This window comes from Callospermophilus lateralis, chromosome 4 (assembly GCF_048772815.1).
Source record: "Callospermophilus lateralis isolate mCalLat2 chromosome 4, mCalLat2.hap1, whole genome shotgun sequence".
In the NCBI taxonomy this organism is placed as follows: domain Eukaryota; kingdom Metazoa; phylum Chordata; class Mammalia; order Rodentia; family Sciuridae; genus Callospermophilus; species Callospermophilus lateralis.
Window position 1 is genome coordinate 102,124,168 of NC_135308.1, and position 21,519 is coordinate 102,145,686.

At 36.6% G+C, this 21,519-nt stretch overlaps 1 protein-coding gene across 2 annotated transcripts in view; it reads left to right on the top strand.

Moving 5' to 3' along the window:
* Positions 1–21,519, top strand: part of Pdzrn4 (PDZ domain containing ring finger 4) — a 352,095-nt gene that overhangs the window by 198,866 nt on the left and 131,710 nt on the right. Inside the window, exon 1 of one of the 2 annotated variants that reach the window (XM_076852773.1) lies at positions 17,111–17,179. The exons of the other annotated variant lie outside the window; for it this stretch is intronic. Coding sequence (XP_076708888.1) covers positions 17,111–17,179 — 69 coding nt within the window. Of the gene's footprint in view, positions 1–17,110; positions 17,180–21,519 lie in introns of those variants that run through there. 2 annotated transcript variants of the gene reach the window in all.

Sequence of the window (21,519 nt, forward strand, 5' to 3'; positions counted from 1 at the left end):
TTGGCTGGGGAAGAATAGTTGGGTGGCCAGCATAGGGTGTAGGTGTCAGTGGGAGGTGACTGCTATCTCAGATCAGCATCTTGCCAAAAACCCACAGCCTGAGAAGCAGTCAAACGTGACAAATCTCCCCTTGCAATTTGATGGGATGCCCTGCTTGCTTTCTTGTAGCCAGAAGAAGAAAAGCAGATTTCAGATTAAGGATATATAACTCCATTCGGAGATAAAGCAGGATTTTCCTATGCTAATTTGTATTATTTTCCATAGGAAATGAGAATAAAAGAAATCCTTTCTTAAATGGGTTTGAGTGATAACCCTGTATCCGGAGCCTTCCTTTTCTCCATGTCTTCTTACCTTGAATACCTGTTTCATATCTGGTAGTTTGGTTTTGTGCCATTTTTTTTTTTTTTTACAAAGTATAATGACTTCTCTGAGAGTTCCCATAAAACTGTGGTTGGATGACAGAGTGCTTACTGCCAAGCTTGTGGTTTCCTGAGCTGTAATCCTGTTAAGTACCTGTACAATAGTGCAACAGCTGGTGCAGGCTGCAGACGGTGTGTTCCTGTGCTATGCTGGGACTTGGGATCCACGCAGAAGATGAGCTGGGTCAGCTTAGAACAGACCTAAGTACCCTTCAGACAGCTGGCTCAGTAACTATACACTAGCCAGTCTTGGGAGAAAGACTCATTGCATAACATTAATTTTCTTCTCTAGCAGACGGTAAGGTAACTGAAGCCAGGTTGATTTTGCTACCTTGGGGTTTTTACCTAATGATCTTCTGGAAGGCAGGTGCATTGGCAGGGATATTAAGCTTCTGAAAACCCAACTAGTATTACACAGTAAACCTTTGCTGCCATGGGGGTTTTAAAGGAGTGGGTGCATTAGTGTTAGATCATTACAAAGCATTTTGCTGACTACTGCAGAATTAATGGCACTTTTATGGCTTGCGGTTAATGACTGTCAAGAAATAAGAGTTTATATCTGTTCAAATTGTAATTTTAAATCAAACCAGCCAGCTGTCAGGGCATCCAGCACACACAGACTCCTTCTGGGTAATTTTTGGTGCTTCCCTTACATCCATCAGGGTGTTAGATCATTACTTGGAATCTCAATTGTTTTGCATATACTCCATTTAAGTTTTATCATGACAAAAGCAAAGCAAGTTGTCATTTCAAGAACAGGCAATTCCCCCATCTCTGTGGAAATTTTGTTTTCTTCAGCATAGATGTGCTTGAAATCATTGTTATCTGTTGTGCCTGATTTTTTCAAAGTTTTTTTTTTTTTTAATTTGATGAAAGCACATGGAAAATGACCTCATTTTCTCCATTACTAAATGCCAAGACACCTGATGTGAACTCTTGGTCTGTACCTCCCCTTCTCAAACTTCTAAATTGACTAGGTCTTTACTTATCATCGTCTTGTGTCTGAGGGGAAAAAAAAATTTCTCCTCCAATCAATACCTATTTCCTTTACTATGCCTCTCTTCACTTTTACCCCCTCTAGATTTGTCCTGCATCACAGTTCAGCATCTGCAACCTTTTCTTTCTTGGTTTCCTTTATTTTCAGAAGCAAACAGACATACACTTCCTTTGATCTTGCTGTCTGCTGCAAAGCCTTTTTAGCTCCCTCTTCTTTCCATTACAAACTTCTTGAAATTCTAGGCTTCATCTGTCTTCTCTACTCCATCATGTGGGACACACACTTCTTGGTCAGCTCTGCACTACCCACTCTGCCTTGCTCTGCACAACTCTTGCAGAAATGACCGATGGGTAAATAAATGATAAAGCCACCGCACCCCACACTGCTTCCCGCAGCCTGGAACTCTCAACCACACTTAATTCTACTGATAAACCCCTCCATTTTGATATTGTACATCTGCGATTTTGTAGCTCCTTTGACTGAACTTTCTTGGTCTTTACTTTTCCAATTTCTTTACCTAAGGATATCCAAACGCTCAGATATTTTCCACAAATGCCCAACTCATTGCCTAGGTTTCAAACAAATTCTGTTGACCTTCAGATTCATCTCATTATCTTTGATTTCTCTTGTCAAAATCTTAGCTTCATAAAGGACATCACTATTCTGAGAAGTAACTTGGTCTCAACATACCTAACTCTAATCTGTTTATATCCCTACCCACCATAACTCTTCCTCCTGACCTCCTTTGTTCTATTTGAAAGAGCCTCTGTCCCAGACATCAGTCCCAGACACCCAGTCTCACAAATGCGCTCACCATTGATTTCCTCCTGTCCCTTGCCCATTGCTTGGCAAGACTTTTTATTCTTACTTCTATGGCATTTCTCACATTGATTCCATATACCTTTTCTTCCTATTTCCTTTATTCAAGACCACCCACATACTATGATAAGAGGTTAATTACTACTTTTAACTATTACTATTGTTTGAGACTCTTGTTTGCTTCTTCCAGTTAAAGAATCTTAAGAAACTGAAATTATACAATAAATGTTGGCAATCCTTTACACAGAAATCCCCAGCAGCTCTTCATCACCCACCTCAGAAAGGACAATGCATACCCTCAGATTCTTCACCTTACTTTCAAGATCATCTGTCCTGAGAGGATCTGCTTTTTATATCCAGACTAAATAATGTGCCACTCCTTTAACACTTCTATAATTTACTAATTCTTCCTCTTTTTTCTTCACTATTCCTTTTCCTAACAACTTTTTTTTCTTTAATTCCTCCATGTCTGCCTGCTAAATATATCATGCCTTGTGATATTTTTTTCTGAGAAAGTCAAAAATTATGAGCAATAAAATTCATGTATATGGTTCACATATTTATAAGTGAGTGATAAAGAAATAGGTCTTTCAACCAGCTAATAACCCACAGTGCTTAGTATTCTGTATCTCTACTAAGAATTCCGTTTTAATGATTTATTTATTTAATTATTTAAGGTTAGCAGAATACCCATGTGTATCAATAAATACTTGTTGAATGAATAAATGAATTTAACTGATTGTTTTTAATTAGAGTCTCTTGGCTCATTACCTTGGTATTTCTTGGGACTGACAGAGTTATCAGTTTTGCTTTTATTTGCAATTTTGTTCTCACTGATTTGAATGCCATTTTGTATTGTACCTATGATAAACTCATTTCACCATTAAAATGAAAATGGAAGAGTCAACACAATATACCTTATTTTCTAAGGTATTAGAACACAATATACCTTATTTGCTAATTAGTATTAAAAGTGAGGAGAGTGTATCTGTTCTTAAATGACAGGAATTACAAAATATATTCTCAGTCAAATGAGCTATGTTTCATAAGTACCAATCAGATACTCTCGCGTTTCAATGAAATTTATGGTAACCATTAATAAACTACATTAAAAATCTGGCTCATGTCCTACATTTTCTCAATTTATACATATACATAAAATGTACACATGCATAGTATTCTTTCTGTGTGTGTTCATGTGCATGTGCACGTGGACCTTTCTTTGACAATATGACATTTATCTAAAACATTTACGAAATGCTTAGTCAACTTTCTATCCTCCAGTATCTTCCTTCCACTTATACATAGTGACTCTGGTTTTACCAATCTTTTATCTCCTGATTTCCTTTGTTCAACAACATTTCTTTGTTAGTTAAAACGTGGCAACCCAGTTTCGGTCTGTTTATAAAGGGGTGGGGGGTGGGTGGGGGCTGTGGGAGTGGATTGGGGGAGTGAGAGGATGGGGTTGTACTCCTCAGCAGTAATTTTAGTTAGATTGTTACTGGAACAATTTTCCTAAAATTTTATTGAATCTGTGAAATATCACACCTCTGATCTTTTGCACATAATATGGTATTCTTAACAGACTGCCATGAAAATTTTACTCAACTTCTAATATTAATTATATATTCCTGTATCTCTCCCCAGAGCAGAAATTTCCAGTTTACCTTGCCACTGTATTCCCACCCCACAGTGGGTAAATTGTTATAAATTTAACTTCTTTAGCTGTTGAGATTTTGAACAAGCTTGTAATTGTAACCCTTCCAAATCATTCAGAAAGTGATATGGCTCTTGGGAGCTTGGGTAGGAAAAGATGCTTTATATGAGGGACAATTACTTCAGGTAATCAATTCTATCAATAACACCAAGAGGCAGAAGCTATTAACTCTATCTCACAAATGGAGAAACAAAGACTCAGAAAGTTAAACATGGTTTTGTTGCTCAAATTGTGGAGTCAGAATCTAAGAACATGATTCTCATTCTGAAGTCCACATTGTTCCATTATTTTGACTGTAGGGAAGTTCTTCATGTCCTGAAAAGTTATTCTCTGAGCCACACTAAAAGATGTCCATTCTGTACCTGTTTTCCTTCAGGTTTTCCTTACCCTCCGTATGTAAAAATAGTTATTTATCACTTGATCAGGAATCAGCTCAATCTATTTATGCTGTAGTTGTGTGCTATAAAGTTGCTGTCTTAACCAAGTTAAGACGCAGAGTTCCTCTGAGAGTCTGTATTTCTGAAGTGGGCAAGGTATTTGTGCAGAAGAATTGTTGGTTCTATATGATCATGCAATGCATATATTTAGACTACATATATAAAACTATAATTCCATTGCATTTATTCTCTGCCACCAACAAAAAAATAGTGCTTACTATATAGGTAAACAGATGACCTGATTAAAGTCTGGATGGCTTATAGCAAGATTGACATTTCTGAACATTCATTCAATTATGCTAGGTAAAGTTGCTATATCTCTCTGCACAAAATTGCTCATGAAGCCTCTAGAAGTCACCATGACATGTTATTGAGTCATGATGACTTGAGTTTTTTCATTTAAATACATACACTCAGAAGTTTTGTCTTTGATTCTAAGTTATGCTAACCCGACAGAATAACAAGCAATCCTTAACGCCTTCTTGGTTTATTGAATTAAAGCTACAATTCTCCTTCATCAAGAATTAGGTCTAGAATCTCCTGTGGATGACTTTCTTGTAAGTGGGAATCTGAGATTTAGACTTTTCCTACCATGTGGTTCCATTGCATTGGTGCCTTTAGCTAACTGTCATGTGAAAGGTGGAAAGAGAACTGAAAGCAGATTTCAGAAGCCAGGCCTGACAATGCTCTTAATTAGCACTTCTGCCTGATTCTGTAGACTAGAACTTGTCATATCTTCCAAGGTACAAAGAGACGGGCAAATATAGGCTTCTGGGTTTGAAAAAGAAAATAGATTAGTTAACATATCACATAGGCCCTGTCACAATTAGGAAGACTTATGTGGATCAAAACTGTATTCAGAACAAATGATTTAAAAGTATTTTCAGTAACAAATTTTTAACCAGTTAATATAAAAATAAAAGAATCTATTTAAAATAAAACCTTATACCCATGGTTATGTTGCTTTATTTTTATATTTAAAAACTAAGTTAATCAAAATTCAAACCAAATGCCTAAAGTGAAGTCAACTTTCACACATGAGTGAGGAGACTAGCTGGACAGAAGTTAAACTAAGAGCTGGTCATTACAGGTTATGGGAAGGAGAAAGGATGGTCAAGGGGTAGGGGGGAAAGCTCAGTCTACCTACATACAGTGGCAGGGAACATTCAAATTTATTGGCCCAGTAGAGAATCTGCAGGCCCAAGAACAACTGGACATTTTTTTTAAACAAGTAATTTTCTGTTATATTTTAGATGTTGTTCTTCTGTTACCGAATGAGCCTTAAGTCATACCTGTGTTTTTTGGCAAATATGTCTGAGAAAAATCCACCAGGTCTAGGAACTATTGTCTCCTATCTTGTGAAATAAAGTCAGAAAAAAAAATGTGACTATATTTACACTCGGGTCAGAGGATTCACTTTTCATTTGACTTGAACAAACAACTCAAAGCATTCATCAGATGTTAAGCAAATACTCTGGAGTTGATCTAATTCAGTCAATAGCAATTGTGGATTTTTAATGAGTCTTCTTTTACCTACTAAAACCTATAAAAATATAGTAGATTCTATATTTATCAGAAGATTTTCCATAATGCACTATAAATTATCAAGCAAAACTGTAAACTTATTAACTTGTTTAAAATATACAATTTTTGTTATTTACAGTATCACTAGACACCAAATTCAATCTGTCTGGGGCTACATTGCTTGTGATTGAAAGCCATTTCACATGGTGCAATAAGTAGGGGTGATAAAGGACTTATGGTACTCCAAGTCCTAAAGCCTGCGGTATTAGAGCAATGGTCTTGCAAGTTCTGCCTAGGAAAATATAGCTCCAATTTGGAACGCTTAAAATTGTAGCTTTTTTATCTATCTATGTGTAGGCCTCCTTCCTAATTAATCTGAAGTAGGAACAGGTGTCTTGTGACTAAGTTCAATGGGAAAGGGCCAAACTTACTCAAGATGCACCACTCTTCCTAGAAAACAGTCGCTTAATTCTCTTTGCCGATCACCAGCCCCTGGAAGTTGGGCCGATCACTATTCCACTAGTGGATGGTAGGTTCATAATGCTGATCCAGAAGCCACATTTCAGACTAGCTGCAGGTATGGTAAGAATCTGACCACCTGCACACGGATAGGTAGGATGTGTCTGGTGAACTGAGTGACTCTCACTCAAAGCCAGCGCTACAAACTGCTTCATTCATGACACACAGGGCTAAATCCACACAATGCTAAATGAAGTGGATCCTGATTCTTAGCCTCTGAGAGAAGAAGGGAGTCCTCCTAGAAAAGGTGGGGTCTTTAAATCAAGTCACTTCAAATTTAAATCTCCACTTCACCATTTAACGAATTCTGTGACTTTGATCAAATTACATAATATTCTGACCACGAGTTTTCTTTTATGTGAAAATGCAGACATATATCTCATAGAACTTTTGTGAGACATAAAATGTTTTAGATATAGTTGGAGTTTCATAAATGTTAGTTCCCTTTTTAAATTAGTAAAAATCATGTACGTAACCATATCAGAAATTGTCATGATGTGAGGCAGTTAAGAGACCGAGTCTGGTTTAACACCTTAAGTGGAGATTTGGAGGAGGGAGAGGAAAGAAGGCAACACATCTGAATCTTCTGTGAGATGCTTAAAAATACATATCATCAGACCACTTTCCAAATGGGCTATTCTCAGAAATATGGGGTAGATTTTATGTACTTGTAACTTGAAAACCCTTCCTGATTGATTCTGATGCACACCCCTAGAGAAGTACCACAGCTCTGGAAGTAGAATATGGTGAAGTGAACAGGAGTTACTAGGTGAATACTTGTGCAACAAAGAGGATTCATGCCTTGGCCCAGTTTCTACCTCCCATGATCATAGAGGTCCTTTCTTCTCCTTTTTGACTGACATTCACCATTACACCAATCATTGCTTATCCTAGGGGAATCTGACCCCTCCTAGAGAAAAGTTTCAAAGCATCTTTCTAGACATTTGCCAAAATGTAGGGGACAAAGAAATAACATGGCTGCCTGCTCATTTGAATAATTTCACAATAATAGAATATAGACACTTCTGTATGTTGTAAAATGTGAGCTAATATATTTATTAAGCAACTACATGGAATAGGCCTCAGGGAAAGCACATATTCACAAACTCCTTTGGGGTAGCTATTATCAATATCCTTTTTTCACAGTGAGGAAACTGAGGCACCTAAGTGTACCTGAGTATGTAACTTGTTCAAGTTCATATAAAAAGCTTTTTAGAGTGAATTGCAAGTACATTGTTAGAAGACTTCAAAATCTAAAAAAGTCTGCTGGTGCAGTGGCATATGCTTGCAATCCCAGCAGCTCAGGAGGCTGAGGCAGAAGGATCACAAGTTCAAAGGCAGCCTCAGCAAAAGCAAGGTTCTTAGCAACAGAGTGAGACCCTGTATCTAAATAAAATACAAAATAGGGCTGGAGATAATAAAGGACGAGGTAACAAAGGACGAGGTAGGTCTGAAACTCCCAGGACCAAAACAAATAAGTGGTTTCTTAGGATCTCCCAGGTAGAGAAAACTTCAGACCCTGAATGCCTTAATAAAATAGCTTCTCACTTAAAAAATAAAATAGTTTGTCTCTTTTCTTGCTATCTCCTTACCTGTCTTAATTTCTTCATTTAGTTACTAGTGATACACACACACACACACACACACACAGCTAGGGAATGAAGCAGAGACAAACATTCCAGGTTCTGAAATGTCCAAGAACACAGATACCTACATAGCATTCCATGTTAATTCCTTGCATAGTCCCTATAATTGTCTTAATCTTTTATATAATAATGATCTGTGTAGGTATTTAATGATTTTTCTCAGTACAATGTTTGTTCCATGCAACCTGGGTTCTTTCTTTCTATGTTGTGAATATCATGATAATGACTAAGTGAGCAGAACTGAAGAATGATAGAGGAATGATCATGTTTCGTAGTACGTAATAAAAAGTAATAGCTGTTAAAAGAAAAAAGGAGAAAGAGACAGAGAGGTTGGGACCAGGGAACTGAGGAGTAAGAAGGGCTTACAGATGTATGTTTGTAGGCAGAGAAGCAGAACCCTGCTGAGTAAAGATGGTGGACTGAATCTAGGAGAATGACCCAGGAGAAATGGAAGGAAAAAGAGAGAAACTGAGCCATTCACAATTGACAGTGTTTGGCATTAGGTGTAGGCTGCAGGAAGAGCCAAGACAGACAGACACTCAAACCTCAGACTTGAGCACCTGGAGATACTCAGGCCATTCATTGATATGGAGCACATGCAGAGCAGCAGTTATGAGGAAGAGGATTATAATTTAAGTTTTGATAAGTTGAAGTTAATGTGCTATGGTGGACAGCCCCAGTGGAAATATCAGTAGTTAATGAATAGTGAATCTGAAGCTTAAGAAATTAAGTGTGGCAACTTAGACTTGGAAGTCATCAGCAAATCTCTACTTCACTTTTCTCAAAACCTCCAAAGGTTATTGGTCTTGATTAGCTGTTGGTTATTCCTCAAAACAGAGGTATGATATGACTGCCCTACTGTCAATGTATATATATTCCCTATCATAAAAAATACTAAGAAAGAAAAATATTCTACAGTTTGGGGTACATATTCAGTGCAGCAGTACCCCATCACCAGTGGAGTGGAGTAATGTTATAAAATTGCTTAGGTTTTATTCAATCTATTTTATGCAGTCATGCTTGAGGACGCAACATGGAACCTGGAAGTTAATTTTAGACTACACTTCTAGTCCCTAGGGAAATTCTTACATCTCAGTGTGCTGCAAGCATCACCAGAATTTTGTCCCCTAACCATCTAGGAATGTGCCATAATAATAACTACTCCTCAGAAGCAGGAAGTTTAGGATGCCGGTTCATAGTTGATCCAGACTGCTTGCATTTGAGTTCTCCTCCCCCGTTTACTATTCATGTAACCTACTAATCACCCATGTCAGGAGGAGTTATTTATAATACATACCTCATAGTGTTTATATGAGAATTAAGTGAAATTAATAACACATAGTGCTTAAACTATAATGTACAACAAGAGCTAAACAATCATTAGCTCTTGTCTTCAAAAAGGGCCAGGAATTATCACCATGCTTTGCTCATAGTACTATTTAATAAATTCTGGTTGAGTGAATTTACAGAGCATTTACCCCTTTTGCAGAACTGAACACAGTGATGGTAACATTCTGGGTAAATTCCATATAGTACCTACAGTGTTGCTGAATAGTGTGAAATAATCAAAATATTATTTAACCTCCAATGAAATGAAAAACCAGTATTATACTGGGCTAGGTTAGTAGATATTAATATTCCTAAAATAATTGTTTTTGGGCTCCCTATTTCATAAATGTATAAGCCTAGCTTCATATGATATAACTGGTTTCTAGTATACTCAGGTATGCACTGCGTACACATTGCACATTTTAAAAATAGAGTAGCGAAACTATTGCTAAGAGTGGTATTACATCACAGTCCTTATACAGAGAAATGTGTGTGTGTGTGTGTGTGTGTGTGTGTGTGTGTGTGTGACATCTATCAAACAGGTACTTCCTGGGCTACCATTTCTGTTATACAAAGAACTAGTAAACAAACAGCCTTTAAAATGAATGAATAACTACCCTAAATGTACAGTAGTAAACAAGGTGGATAGAGGAATGGCCATAATAGTCATAGAAGTTAATTTCAAATTATATAGAGTTATGACAGAAAAAATAGAGATAGATATTTTGAAAATCTAAGATGGAAGTCATTCTTATCATGACTCGACTCTGCCCTGTGATTACTAGTAGCCATTATGCATCAGGCAGATACTCTGTGCCAGATATACTTAACATGTATCATAACAATGGCTTTGTGTCTTGCAATAACTATATGATAGATCCTGTTACCATCACAATTTTAGATATGAAAAACCAAGAAACAGAGTGAAGAAAATTATAATGACAACTTGCCTCACATTACATAGATAGAAACTGAGGAAACCAAGACTTGACCCCAGACACATGACTCTAGCTCTCATGCCTAACCTGCACACTAGTGTGGGCAAAATCCTTCTCAGTTCATGAATCTCTTCTCACATTTGTTCCCTTGTTTCAATCTGTGTAATTAGCCTGCACGGTCAGTATTATATCAGAGTATATAAGTTGCACAAAGCCACACAGGTGAAAGTCACAGGGCTCAGGTAAGAACCCCAGTCCTCTCTCTTGACATCCTACAACTTTTCTTTCCATTGCAGTCTAGCCTAGTACCTGGCAGCTCTCAGGAGTTTGTAAGTCAGTAGGGCCATCTTGGTTTAGCAGGCAATGACTATAGTACAGATTGAAGGTGGCCAACTAGTGAGCACAGTGTGCAAAGGATCAGCACATTGATCTGTGGAGTTATAACTGGGGAAATGGAGGACACGTGGGGACTGTCAGCAGAGCTCCTTTCTAAATTCGTGACATGAGTTGATGTCGCACAGTGTTGTGGAAAACACTAGAATAGTGTCAAAAGGCAAAATCCCTAGACTCCCTTGGAGTAGGAATGGCAATACTTATAAATTCTTCATTAACAAATGAGGGATGATATCTGACATATTTACCTCTGAGTTATTATGGAAATGAAACAAGATGATTTATAATTCCAAAAACCTTGCACTCATATATCATCAGATTTATGATAAGCACTGAGTAAATACTTCTGGAATAAATAAGTGAATAAGTGGCTGTGATATGGATCAGAGTGTAACTTTTAAGTGTGCAGGTAGTATATTCATATCAATACACAAATAATACAGTATATGTTCTTATATCTCATTAATTTGTATCCCTACCACAGACATTTTTCCAGACTCTAAAATTTATGTTTATAGAATTGAATCAAATTGAACATATTTTATGCTTATAATTCTTCAGTCTTTTAACTTTAACATTCTAGAAATATCCCTAAAGGGGAAAAATACCTGACAATTAGCTATGGAAGCAAAAATACAAATTTATGTCACTTTGTCAGGTTCAGATAAACCATTATCTCCCAGTTACATTCATTTATTCAATATGTGTTTATTGAAGTCTTGAAATATGAATGGTACCATGCTAGAAGTTTTAGGAACTCAAAGATTAATTATATACTTCTGCTTCCCTCATCTGTCTTATAATCCAATAAGAGGGGTGAAGCATGATATATAGAGAGGGGATACATGCTTTGAAATGGGAATGGATAACATTCACTAAGAATTTACAAGTTGTAGAGATCACTACTAGACAATGAGGTCAAGGAGACAAGAGAACATTTAAACTGAACCACAAAGTGTCCAGAGACTGATTTGTAGCATTTCCAAAAAATAAATAAATAAATAAATAAATAAAAATAAATAAGCAGAATGAGGTAGTATCTGGGGTAAAGATAGGATGGAGTGGACCTGTACACCTCAGGATGACTTTGCTGGAGCCTTTTCTAGTGCCCTGGAACCAAGGAATTCCAGGATCTGAAACTGAGTGCTAAAGCCAGTAAAGTCCTAGGTGCAACAGCAATGTGCATTGAGGACTGTGAGATCTTAGCTAACTCAGAGTACTCAGCTGTAAATACAAAAACATTTTGGTACTTAAATAGATAAAGTTTACATTTTTAGCTACAAACCACTTCCCCTATTTTAGGTTCTATCTATTTTAAGTTATTCTCCACCACCCTCACCACTCCCTTGCTTTTAATTTCAGGACTTACAAGTACTAACTTCTACTTCCTCAGTCACCAGGAAAATACATATCAATGGCGCTCTGGCTTCCTCTGCCAGAGAAGTAGGTCAGCAATTAGCTATTGAATTCAACCACAGCATTTGTAATTGGAGAACTGAGTTCCGATCTCTTTACTGAGGTTGACCTTGAGCAAGTCACAGTCTTTCTCTAAGCACCAGCTTCTTTGTCTCTGTGTTTGAATATAAGATACATAAACTTTAGAAGATGTTAGGCAGCTATATGTCTATTAATATTCAAAGGTGCACAAATATCCCCTAAGATGAATGTGGGATTGGACCCAGAATGGAAATGTGTAGCCACACATTGAAGTAGTTGGAAAGCATGCCCGTGAGGAGAGTGGAGTTACCTACTGAACTTCTACAACAGCACAGGAAAAGAGCATCAGAGTGATTGCAGAAAACAATAGAGAAAATGGGCAGCTACAATTTCAGGCAGCTGTCACAGACTCAGGACTTAGCCAATTCAGGACAGTCCTATCTGGGCTTTCTATCCTTCCTTCAGTAGAGACTTCAGTAGAAGATAGGTACATATTCAAGACCCCTAGAAGATTCCTAAAACTGTTGTTACTGTATACATACTTAAAAGTTTAATAAATAAAGTTTAAAATAAACTTTATAAAGTTTAATTTATAAATTAAGCATAGTAATAATTAACAATAACATACAAAAATACAATTAAAGTAATTTACTACTATAAGAGTTATGTGAATGTGGTCTCTCTCTCTCTCTCTCTCTCTCTCTCTCTCTCTCTCTCTCTCTCTCTCATCTATCTCAGTACTTATAGCATTTTCACCTTTTCTTCTTGAAGTACTTCATGGCTTCTCTTTGGCATATTCAAACAGCCAGCATCACTATGCTTGTGCAACCCTTATTAAATAAGGGTTGCTTGAACACAGGCACTGTGATACCACAACAGTTAATCTGATAACAAGACAGTTACTAAGTGACCAACAGGCATGTGAATTCATTGCACAGAAGCATGATTGACTTCCCAGGTCGGATAAAGTAGGACTATATGGATTTCATCATATTATTCAGAAGGGTGTGCAATTTTAAACCTCTAAGTTGTTCATTTTGGGAACTTTTCATTTAGTATTTTCAGACTGCAATTGACCTAAGTAACTGAAACTGAAGAAAATGAAACCACAGAAATCAAGTTGTGAACATGGGGGGACTCCTGCACTGTATTGACTAGCAGGTATGAGACAGGCATAGTCTCTTTTCTAAATTAGTATTCAATAAGTCTTCTTAAACATAGCAAAAATATAGAAAATACCTAAAACAAAGGTCAGATTAATGAGTATGTGACCACTTAGTTAAACCAGTATCCAGGTCTGAAGTTAAAACTATTTTAGCCTCACTAAAACTCTCAGTACAACTAATCACCGGCCTTCCCTCCCACTAAAGAGTAACTACCCTCTTGACTTTTTTGGCAATCATTTTCTTATTTTCAAATTTATCATTCAAATTATGGTCATTTGGAACAGAGTTTAGTAATGCATGGAGCTTTGTTTTCCATGCCATTGAAATCTCTTTTAATCCACAGGCCTCCTCTCTTTCCCTCCCCTCCCCTCTCTGAGACTGGAATATATATATGTCTATGCAGTGTTGCCCACAGTCTGAATTTGGCTGATTGCATCCTTATGGTGTAGTTTAATATGCTCCTCTGTCCTTTATCTTCATCATAATTTGTTCCTGGTGGAAAGACGATTTCAAGAATGGTGTCATTTTATTCTATCAGGTGGCACATAGCATTCACTCTTCTCTTGGGTGAGATTCTGTCATAATATCAGCTTTCAATTCACAGTGCCCAGATCTAGTAATTGATTAAGGATCTCTGGCTTAGGCACAGCCTATAATTATTTCTTTCTTTATTATCCTGAATGGGTCTATAACGATGAATTCCTTCTTACCTATTCTTTAGCTATTCAGGGACACAATTTTTATAAGAAAAGCCAGAAATTTGTTGGATGTCTTCCTTTCATCACTTGGTTAGGCTCTTCATCTAGATCTTGGCAGACACATGTCCTATTTTGAATGCTAATGTACGGGTGTGGAGTAAACTCACAAATATTAAACGCAAATAAAAAACTGCATCTTAAAATACATATAGTATATATTCTCACATATTTGTATGTTTTTTCCCTAGGGAATTTGGAAAGATAGTCATTCATTCTCTACTTATTTTTTATTCCATATTATCATCCAAGAGAGATTATATCTAATCCATTTGTATTTTTAAAATGTTGTTCATATTAATGCTTTTATCCCTTTCTGTTTCAAAGGTTATGTTCAAATACATATTTAGCTTTTTAGTCATTGGGAAACCCTCATATTCTAATGACATTTACAGGACACTGGCCTGGCAGGTCTCCTTTGTTCAAGTTACTCTTTAATTCTTTGGGATGAGCCCATTAGTAGCAGAAGATGGAATCTTTCCAGGGTAGATGGGCCAAGGGCAGCATTTGATAAATGATTGGAGAAACTGCTCTTGCTTCCTGAGATAGAAACAAAAGAACAGAGGGACCAATGATGAATAAAGAAAACAGCCAAGAAGAATTGCTGAGAGAATCACCTCAAGGATAATCGCTTCCTTCACTGGAATGTTCATTCTTCACTTTTTGATCACTAAGAAAATGGTTTTTAAAGCTACATTGTTTAATTTTTCTTAAAACCCAGGTATAACATATTATGATCAGAAAGTTGCCATAAGTAGCAGCTTTGACCATTGTTTCCTACTTCACTTTCAAAACCTAACACGTGAAGTTATAGCAGTGAACGAGGCAAACACTTCCTTTGATAGATAGGTGAGCCATCCTTGCCTTATTGCATTCTAAGTCCTTGATCTGGCTTTTAAAATGATGAATCTACATACTTGATAATCAGACATCCATTCAAAATTTAGCAATATAGAACCCTTCAAAAAAAAAAAAAAGAGTTAATGTTTTCTTGGAAGATGAGAAATCTACCAGAATAACACTTCATAGGAAGTGACAGAAGGACTCTGAAAATTAAGACTTTAATAAGCATCAAAAACATATATTTTACAATTACTGCACATAGGGATTTTGCTTCTCTTTGTGGCCACTGGTGATTTTCATGATTTCCCTTCATATACCTCCTTGAATGCATTTTTCCCATAAGAGAGTCACACTTTAATGAATGTCTCCTACAAGTGGTTTCTAATTTGGAGAACTTTGTTCACAACACATTGTTCCCAATTATGGTGCCACTTTCATGTAGGTCCCTCAGCTTGGCTTCCAGCCAAGTTGTTAGGTGAAATTAGGCCCAGAAAATCGGATTATTACATCTCAAGGGAAACAACCCATGAGCCGCAGATGATTGCTCATCTCCTTGCTACTTACTGGTATTGAGGTGTTGATAGTTGCAAAGCCAATTTGTTAACAATTAGTGCTCATTAGAATCATTTCCTGTTATCGATTCTAAACATTTGACAAAGCACTTTTAGGAAATTGGACCCCAAAACATAGCAATACGTAAGTGTTGAGCAATTAAAAATCTTCAAGATCCAGTGTAATTCCTAACCAGAGTCATCAGTTTCCAAGTAATTATTTTTGCTTTCAAACCCACCTGCTATCCTGTCCAGTTTAAAGATGTGCTGGAACAAGGACATACTTCTTAATTAGCAGAGGTTGTAGATAAAGCAGTGTGGAAACAAAAGGAATTTTCTTTTATTATCTGCTTTGGCTATTTGTAGTATATCTTTAAGGGACAAAAACTGCCAGCTTGCAATACAATTTAAGTATTTCTGAGAGTGTGAAATTAAATGTATTACTTCTATTATCTAAACATCTAAGCTTAGTTTATAAGTCTTTCACCTTTGCACATTATGAATGCTAAATATAGAATCTTAAATGGCATCACTGTGCATTACATTAGAATTTAAATATTGCCATTGTCAGCTTTCTGAAATATTATATATGACTTTAATAAAATTAGCATAAATACCATATTCATTTGAAATTTTTCTCAGAAAAAGCATTATATTTATCTATTTTTTAAATATAGATCTACATGCATTACAGTGCTACAAATTTATATTCAACAGAAATGCCCTTATTATCTAATTAAAATATTTATTATCTGTATAGTATCATATACTCATACCTGCTTAAATGTTCTTTATTTAGACTATGTTTTCTCTCCTTCTTAGTAAGTAACAGTGTTTGTGTATGAACTAATTATTTATTTTTGTAGGATCAGAATTAGAAATAAATGAGACCCCCCACCTCTTTTTCCTTTCTCATATTACCCCCCCCCATTTTTTTTTTTTTTTTGCTTCTAGGTTTATTTTGTAAATTTCAATAATTGCACCTATTCATTTCTCTCTAGATTTTATAATGCTGAAAATATTTTTCTCATTGTTGAAAACCATGGAGATGTGAACTAAGTCCATTTCTATTTCTGAATTTCTTACAAAACTGTTATCAATGGAGAAATTAAGTGTGTGCTCTTTTTTGAAATGCCCTGTGCTCAACCCCTCTATCCTTAATAAACAGAGATGGTATTGACACAAGTGAATTTTGTTTAACCACACTACATTTGCTTCTTAATTAGTGAATATTCATCTGTCATCAGCAGCAGCTATGACACCCCTCCCTGCTAACATGTTCTGTCATAAATAATCAATGAGGCACTATTAATATTCATGAGCTGGAATCTGTGTAGTCATGTGCACTGATGCAGAGACAGGGGGAGTGTTGCCATGAACTGACTGGAAACTCTGTGTGTGTATCCGTGAGTGCAAGATACTTAGGGAAAGCGAAGAAGAGCATGCTGCTACACACCACCCTGGCTCATGCTTCCAGCTAACAGCGGTTTGTCTGTGTTTCTGGACTGAAGTGACTGATGAAAAACAGTAGTCAAGTCTGGAGGGTGATTCCCTTTCAGTTCACTTGCCTTTCAGTTCTGGGGAAATTAGAAGATTTGCTCTCTCTCTCTGCTTCTTAGAATGGGCTGCAATTTGTGCACTTTTCAGAAAAGAGAGGAACACTACAAACTGCTCTATGAAGTTTCCCAGGTGAGTGCAGGTCTAATACCAGCAACTAAATAGCCAGGCTTTGTGTTTGTCTGAGAGGTGGTAAATGAATTCTGGCTAGCTTTATTTTATTTTATTTTTGTTTTTATTTTGGCTTTCAGTACATTTCAAAATTGAGGGCAGACGTGCTGGTTTGGGGCTTTTTATTTTGGGTTTGGGTGGCAGTTTTCAGTTTCCTTGCCACTCCCCCTTCAGATGACTTCCTGTGGGATTCTTTTTAACATTTTGTGTATCTGCTGCCAAGATGTCAGTCAAGTAAGAGGAGTAAAACTGAGATCCATCTCTGTAATACTTTGAGATACCTCTTTCATTTTGGAATAGTGTTGACATTTGAAAATCAGTTGTATCTTTGTCTGCATAAATATTGGGATTTAATAGGTCTATGATCTCAGTTATTTTGAATAGGCAGGAAAAGTTTCTTGCCAAATCTTGTTAGCCAGAGGAAATTATTTGATTAATTAGGAATTTTTGCTTTGGTTTAAGAGGAAGACCTGGTATTTTGTGTGTGTGTGTGTGTGTGTGTGTGTGTGTGTGTTAAAAAAGAAAAAATATTTGACATGTCTTGGCTTAAAAATGAGATAAAGAAATCTTTTTACTACTTGATCTTGGATCCTTTTTAAATAATTTTTTTGCCTGCTTAGCCCTGAAAATTAAATTCTAAGAGCTTATTATAGTATCTATATGTGACCTAGGAAAAAGTATATTAGTTTATATATTTCTTTAATGTGTATCTGGGGACTTTTCAGAATAAAAATAAGAAAGTCATATACACAGCTTTCATAGTTTTAATAGAATTCTGTTAATTTACCATTGCATTTGAGCAGGTTCCCTTGGGAGTAAATGCTCAAGTACAAACATCTTGTCAGGCAAAATAAAGTTTATTTCCCCTTCTTCCAATTTGCTCCAGATGTGACACTACTACTTTTGTTTATAGACAATATTTCTGGTAAAAGATGATGTTTGGGATGTTGGTGGTCTGTGGCCCAGCAGTAGCCAAGTGCCCACTGCCTCCTGGTTCCCTCAGATTCCCCCTGACGTGATTCATTTCACAGTGGGCTAATTACAAAGTGGATTTGCTACACATGAAACAGCCTCCTCAGTTGCAATGTTAATGCACATTTTCATGGTAATGTGATCAGAGGCTCATTAGCCAGTTTCCAAAATGATCCTCTGCATTAATTAAATATAAAAATGACTCCTTTATCACCATAGAGAGGAAAAAGAAGATTAACATTGTTAATTACACCAGGGGCAATACCTTTTGCTTCTTTTTATTATTATTTTTTTACTACAAAGTTGCAAGGATGGGCTAAAATAATATTCATTTTCTGGATAAGCTCTCATCCACTTTGATTCATGAAAACAGTCTCTAGGTGGAACACTTTCCTTTAGTTTGCTTGTTGGAGTTTGAGTTCTAGTATTGTTTTTCTTTGGGTGGTCAAGGAGCAACGAAGTAGATTCATGAATCTATTTTTTTTCCTCGAAATTATTAAATGATATAAAAGTATAATATAGCAGAGGTGATAGCTGGAGACCTCCAACCCCAGCATTATGCCTAGTTTAAGCTGTTTATATTCTAGTAAGAAATCAAATAGGATTACTGCATTCAGAAAGGACCACTGTATTTGCTAAGGCACAGGAGCCTTTGTTATGGATTTTTAAAATGCTTGTCTGTGAGTTTTGCCTTCAAGTGCTTCCTAAATCTTGAGAAAATAGATAAGCCATACTCTTTATTGCCTCTACCTGTACTCCTCCATATATTTATTTTATTTTCTCTACCACTGAGTTGCAGTACTTATGATCTTTAATAAAGGGGGTGAAAAATGAAGTATTAGCTTCCATTTTACTGGCTTTTATTAGATAAGTTAAAAGCCCAGCTTAAAGGTCTTGCATGTGCTTTCCAAGAGGATCCCTCCCACAGTTTGTCCCCAGCTTTGCCTTCTATTTTATTGAGTTAATGGAATAGATAAGATATCAAAGGAAACCAGTGATAGGCTCATATAATACACTGGAGCCCCGTGTGGTGCTGCAAACTAGTTTCTATTTTTATTGGGAGGAAAGGCATCTCAGAACACACACGAAAGTGAACAAGTTCTTAACCAGGTGTTCAGGAGGGCACATAGCTGCCCCTGTAAAAGAGTATTCTGTTTACAAAAGTGACTTGAGATTGGAAAGCTGAGTATTTCTGGCTGGTATATTAAAACAGATTAGCTCACACAAATATTAACACCTGATTGCCCAAATCCTGTGTGTTTAACACTTGTAATTCTCAAACCACCTGAATTTTTGTTTCTTTGGTTATTATTTCTTAAGAGCTTAGGCAAATCAAAGTTTAGCAGGGAATGTGATAATACAAAATTAGCAGTGGCTATTAAATGCTTGCCCAACAGTAAAACGTTTATTTCTTTATAATAGAATCATTATGATGTTGAACTTTGCCACATTTTCTTTCTAGATTTAGTGACCTGGTAACACAGGCCAACTAGAATACAGTTTCAGGTTTATAACTGCAGTAAACAAAAGCAAATGTGTTCACTGAGGAATCTGAAACAGAACGATGTGCTTGAGGTGAGAAATGAGGTGAAGTTTTTATTTTTTGGTTTATTCTTTTTGTTTATTTGTTTCTTTTTTTTGTCTTTTGCTGCTATGGAGGAGCTGAGACTTTCAATTGGCAGAAGAAATGGAATGTTGCCTCCAGACAATTATTTTCAGCTGGAACTGGGCCAATGAGTATCCAATATGAACCCAGATGCAAGAATCCAGGGTTTGGGGAGATTTAGTAACCTTCCCACCAAATAGTCTTCATGCCTCTTTATGCATCTATTAACTTTTACATGTGCCAGGAAAGGAACTATTTTCTGCAGTGATTTATTTTATTCAAAGTAGGTTATTTATTAACCTCTTAAGAATTAATAAGTGGATAATTTGAACAGTGCCCTTCTATTGACATGAACTGAATTGCCTGTTTCATATTAATCTGATTAAATAACCACCTGGACCAAAAGAGCTACTTGTAAGGCATTTCTAACCTAATAACAGATTTACTTCGGAGTGAGATGGTATGATAATTTCCCTAATCTAATGACTTCTTGGCCTGATTTTTCTTAGAGATGAAATGTAACTTTTTGATTGATTCGGTGATAAAAGTTATCAATGGGATGTTTGTTGGTGTTAAATAGTGTGTAAAAGCAGGGGCAAATATGTAAAAGTTCATGCTGTTAACAGAAAAGTGTTTATAGGATTTCATTTAAATCCTATAATGTAATAAGGCAAGATTCTGTTCTAATTCACTTGCCAAATTAGGGAAAGGAAATTAATTTGCTTTCAATCTCAGCAAAGCAAAAGTAGCACAGTGCCGATTCTCCAGGCCATGTCACTGCTGGGAGTCTGTTCTCTTCTTGTGAACACTGTGGCACAAGCAGAGATGATTTATTAATTTGAATGTTTGTGCACAGCTCAGAGGGCTGCCCACCATCTGCATCCATGAATCAGTATCATCAGCTGGAACAGAACCTGCATTCATGGTAACTACCACATTGGCAGCAGCTGACAGAGAGCACTTATGGTATCCTGGCACGGCACTGGGTACTCTTGCCCACAGCATCAGCTTTTTTATTCCTTATAAAAACTCTTTATCAGTAAGGAGTTGTATAATCCCTTCCCCTAAATTCTACATATGTGAATGTCAATTCTATTGACAGTGTTTCTTGAATCTTGTATAATTTCCTTTCTCTAGATACCATCCTAGATCATTGAGAAATTCATATTGTCTTGTACCATGGAAGCCCAATTCAGCATCTCAACCTCTTTTCCCAAACGCCATGTTTTCCCCCACATTTCTTAGCTAGTGAAGGTCTCATCCTACTGGTTTTCAAGAAAACTCAGAACCAACGAGTGGAAATGGACACTTCTGTTTCTGCATCCACACATATAGCCTTCCTGGTTAGTTTTCTTCTTCTCATTCTCAGGCCTCAGTTTCTGCCTTCTCTCCACCATGGATCCTTCAATAACTTGCTCTGAAAGCATGCTGAGAACTTTCCCCTTCAGTTTGTTAGTAGTCTCGTCCACCCTGATTGCTGCTGCTGTAATAATTTTCTAGAAAGTGTTTAATGACTTTTGATTCCTATAAAATGAAATAAAAATTTCTTATTCCAGTATTCAAGGCCCTACTTGGCTGACTGTAGATGCCCCTACAATTTTCTGTCTCCCCATTCTTATCCTTATCCTTCCATATCTTTCTCTGTTTTGCTTTCGCTTTTCTCTTTAAGTCAGCATTACAACTTGTACTCTTGCAACTTATTTCCTTTTCTTGAATTTCTGTG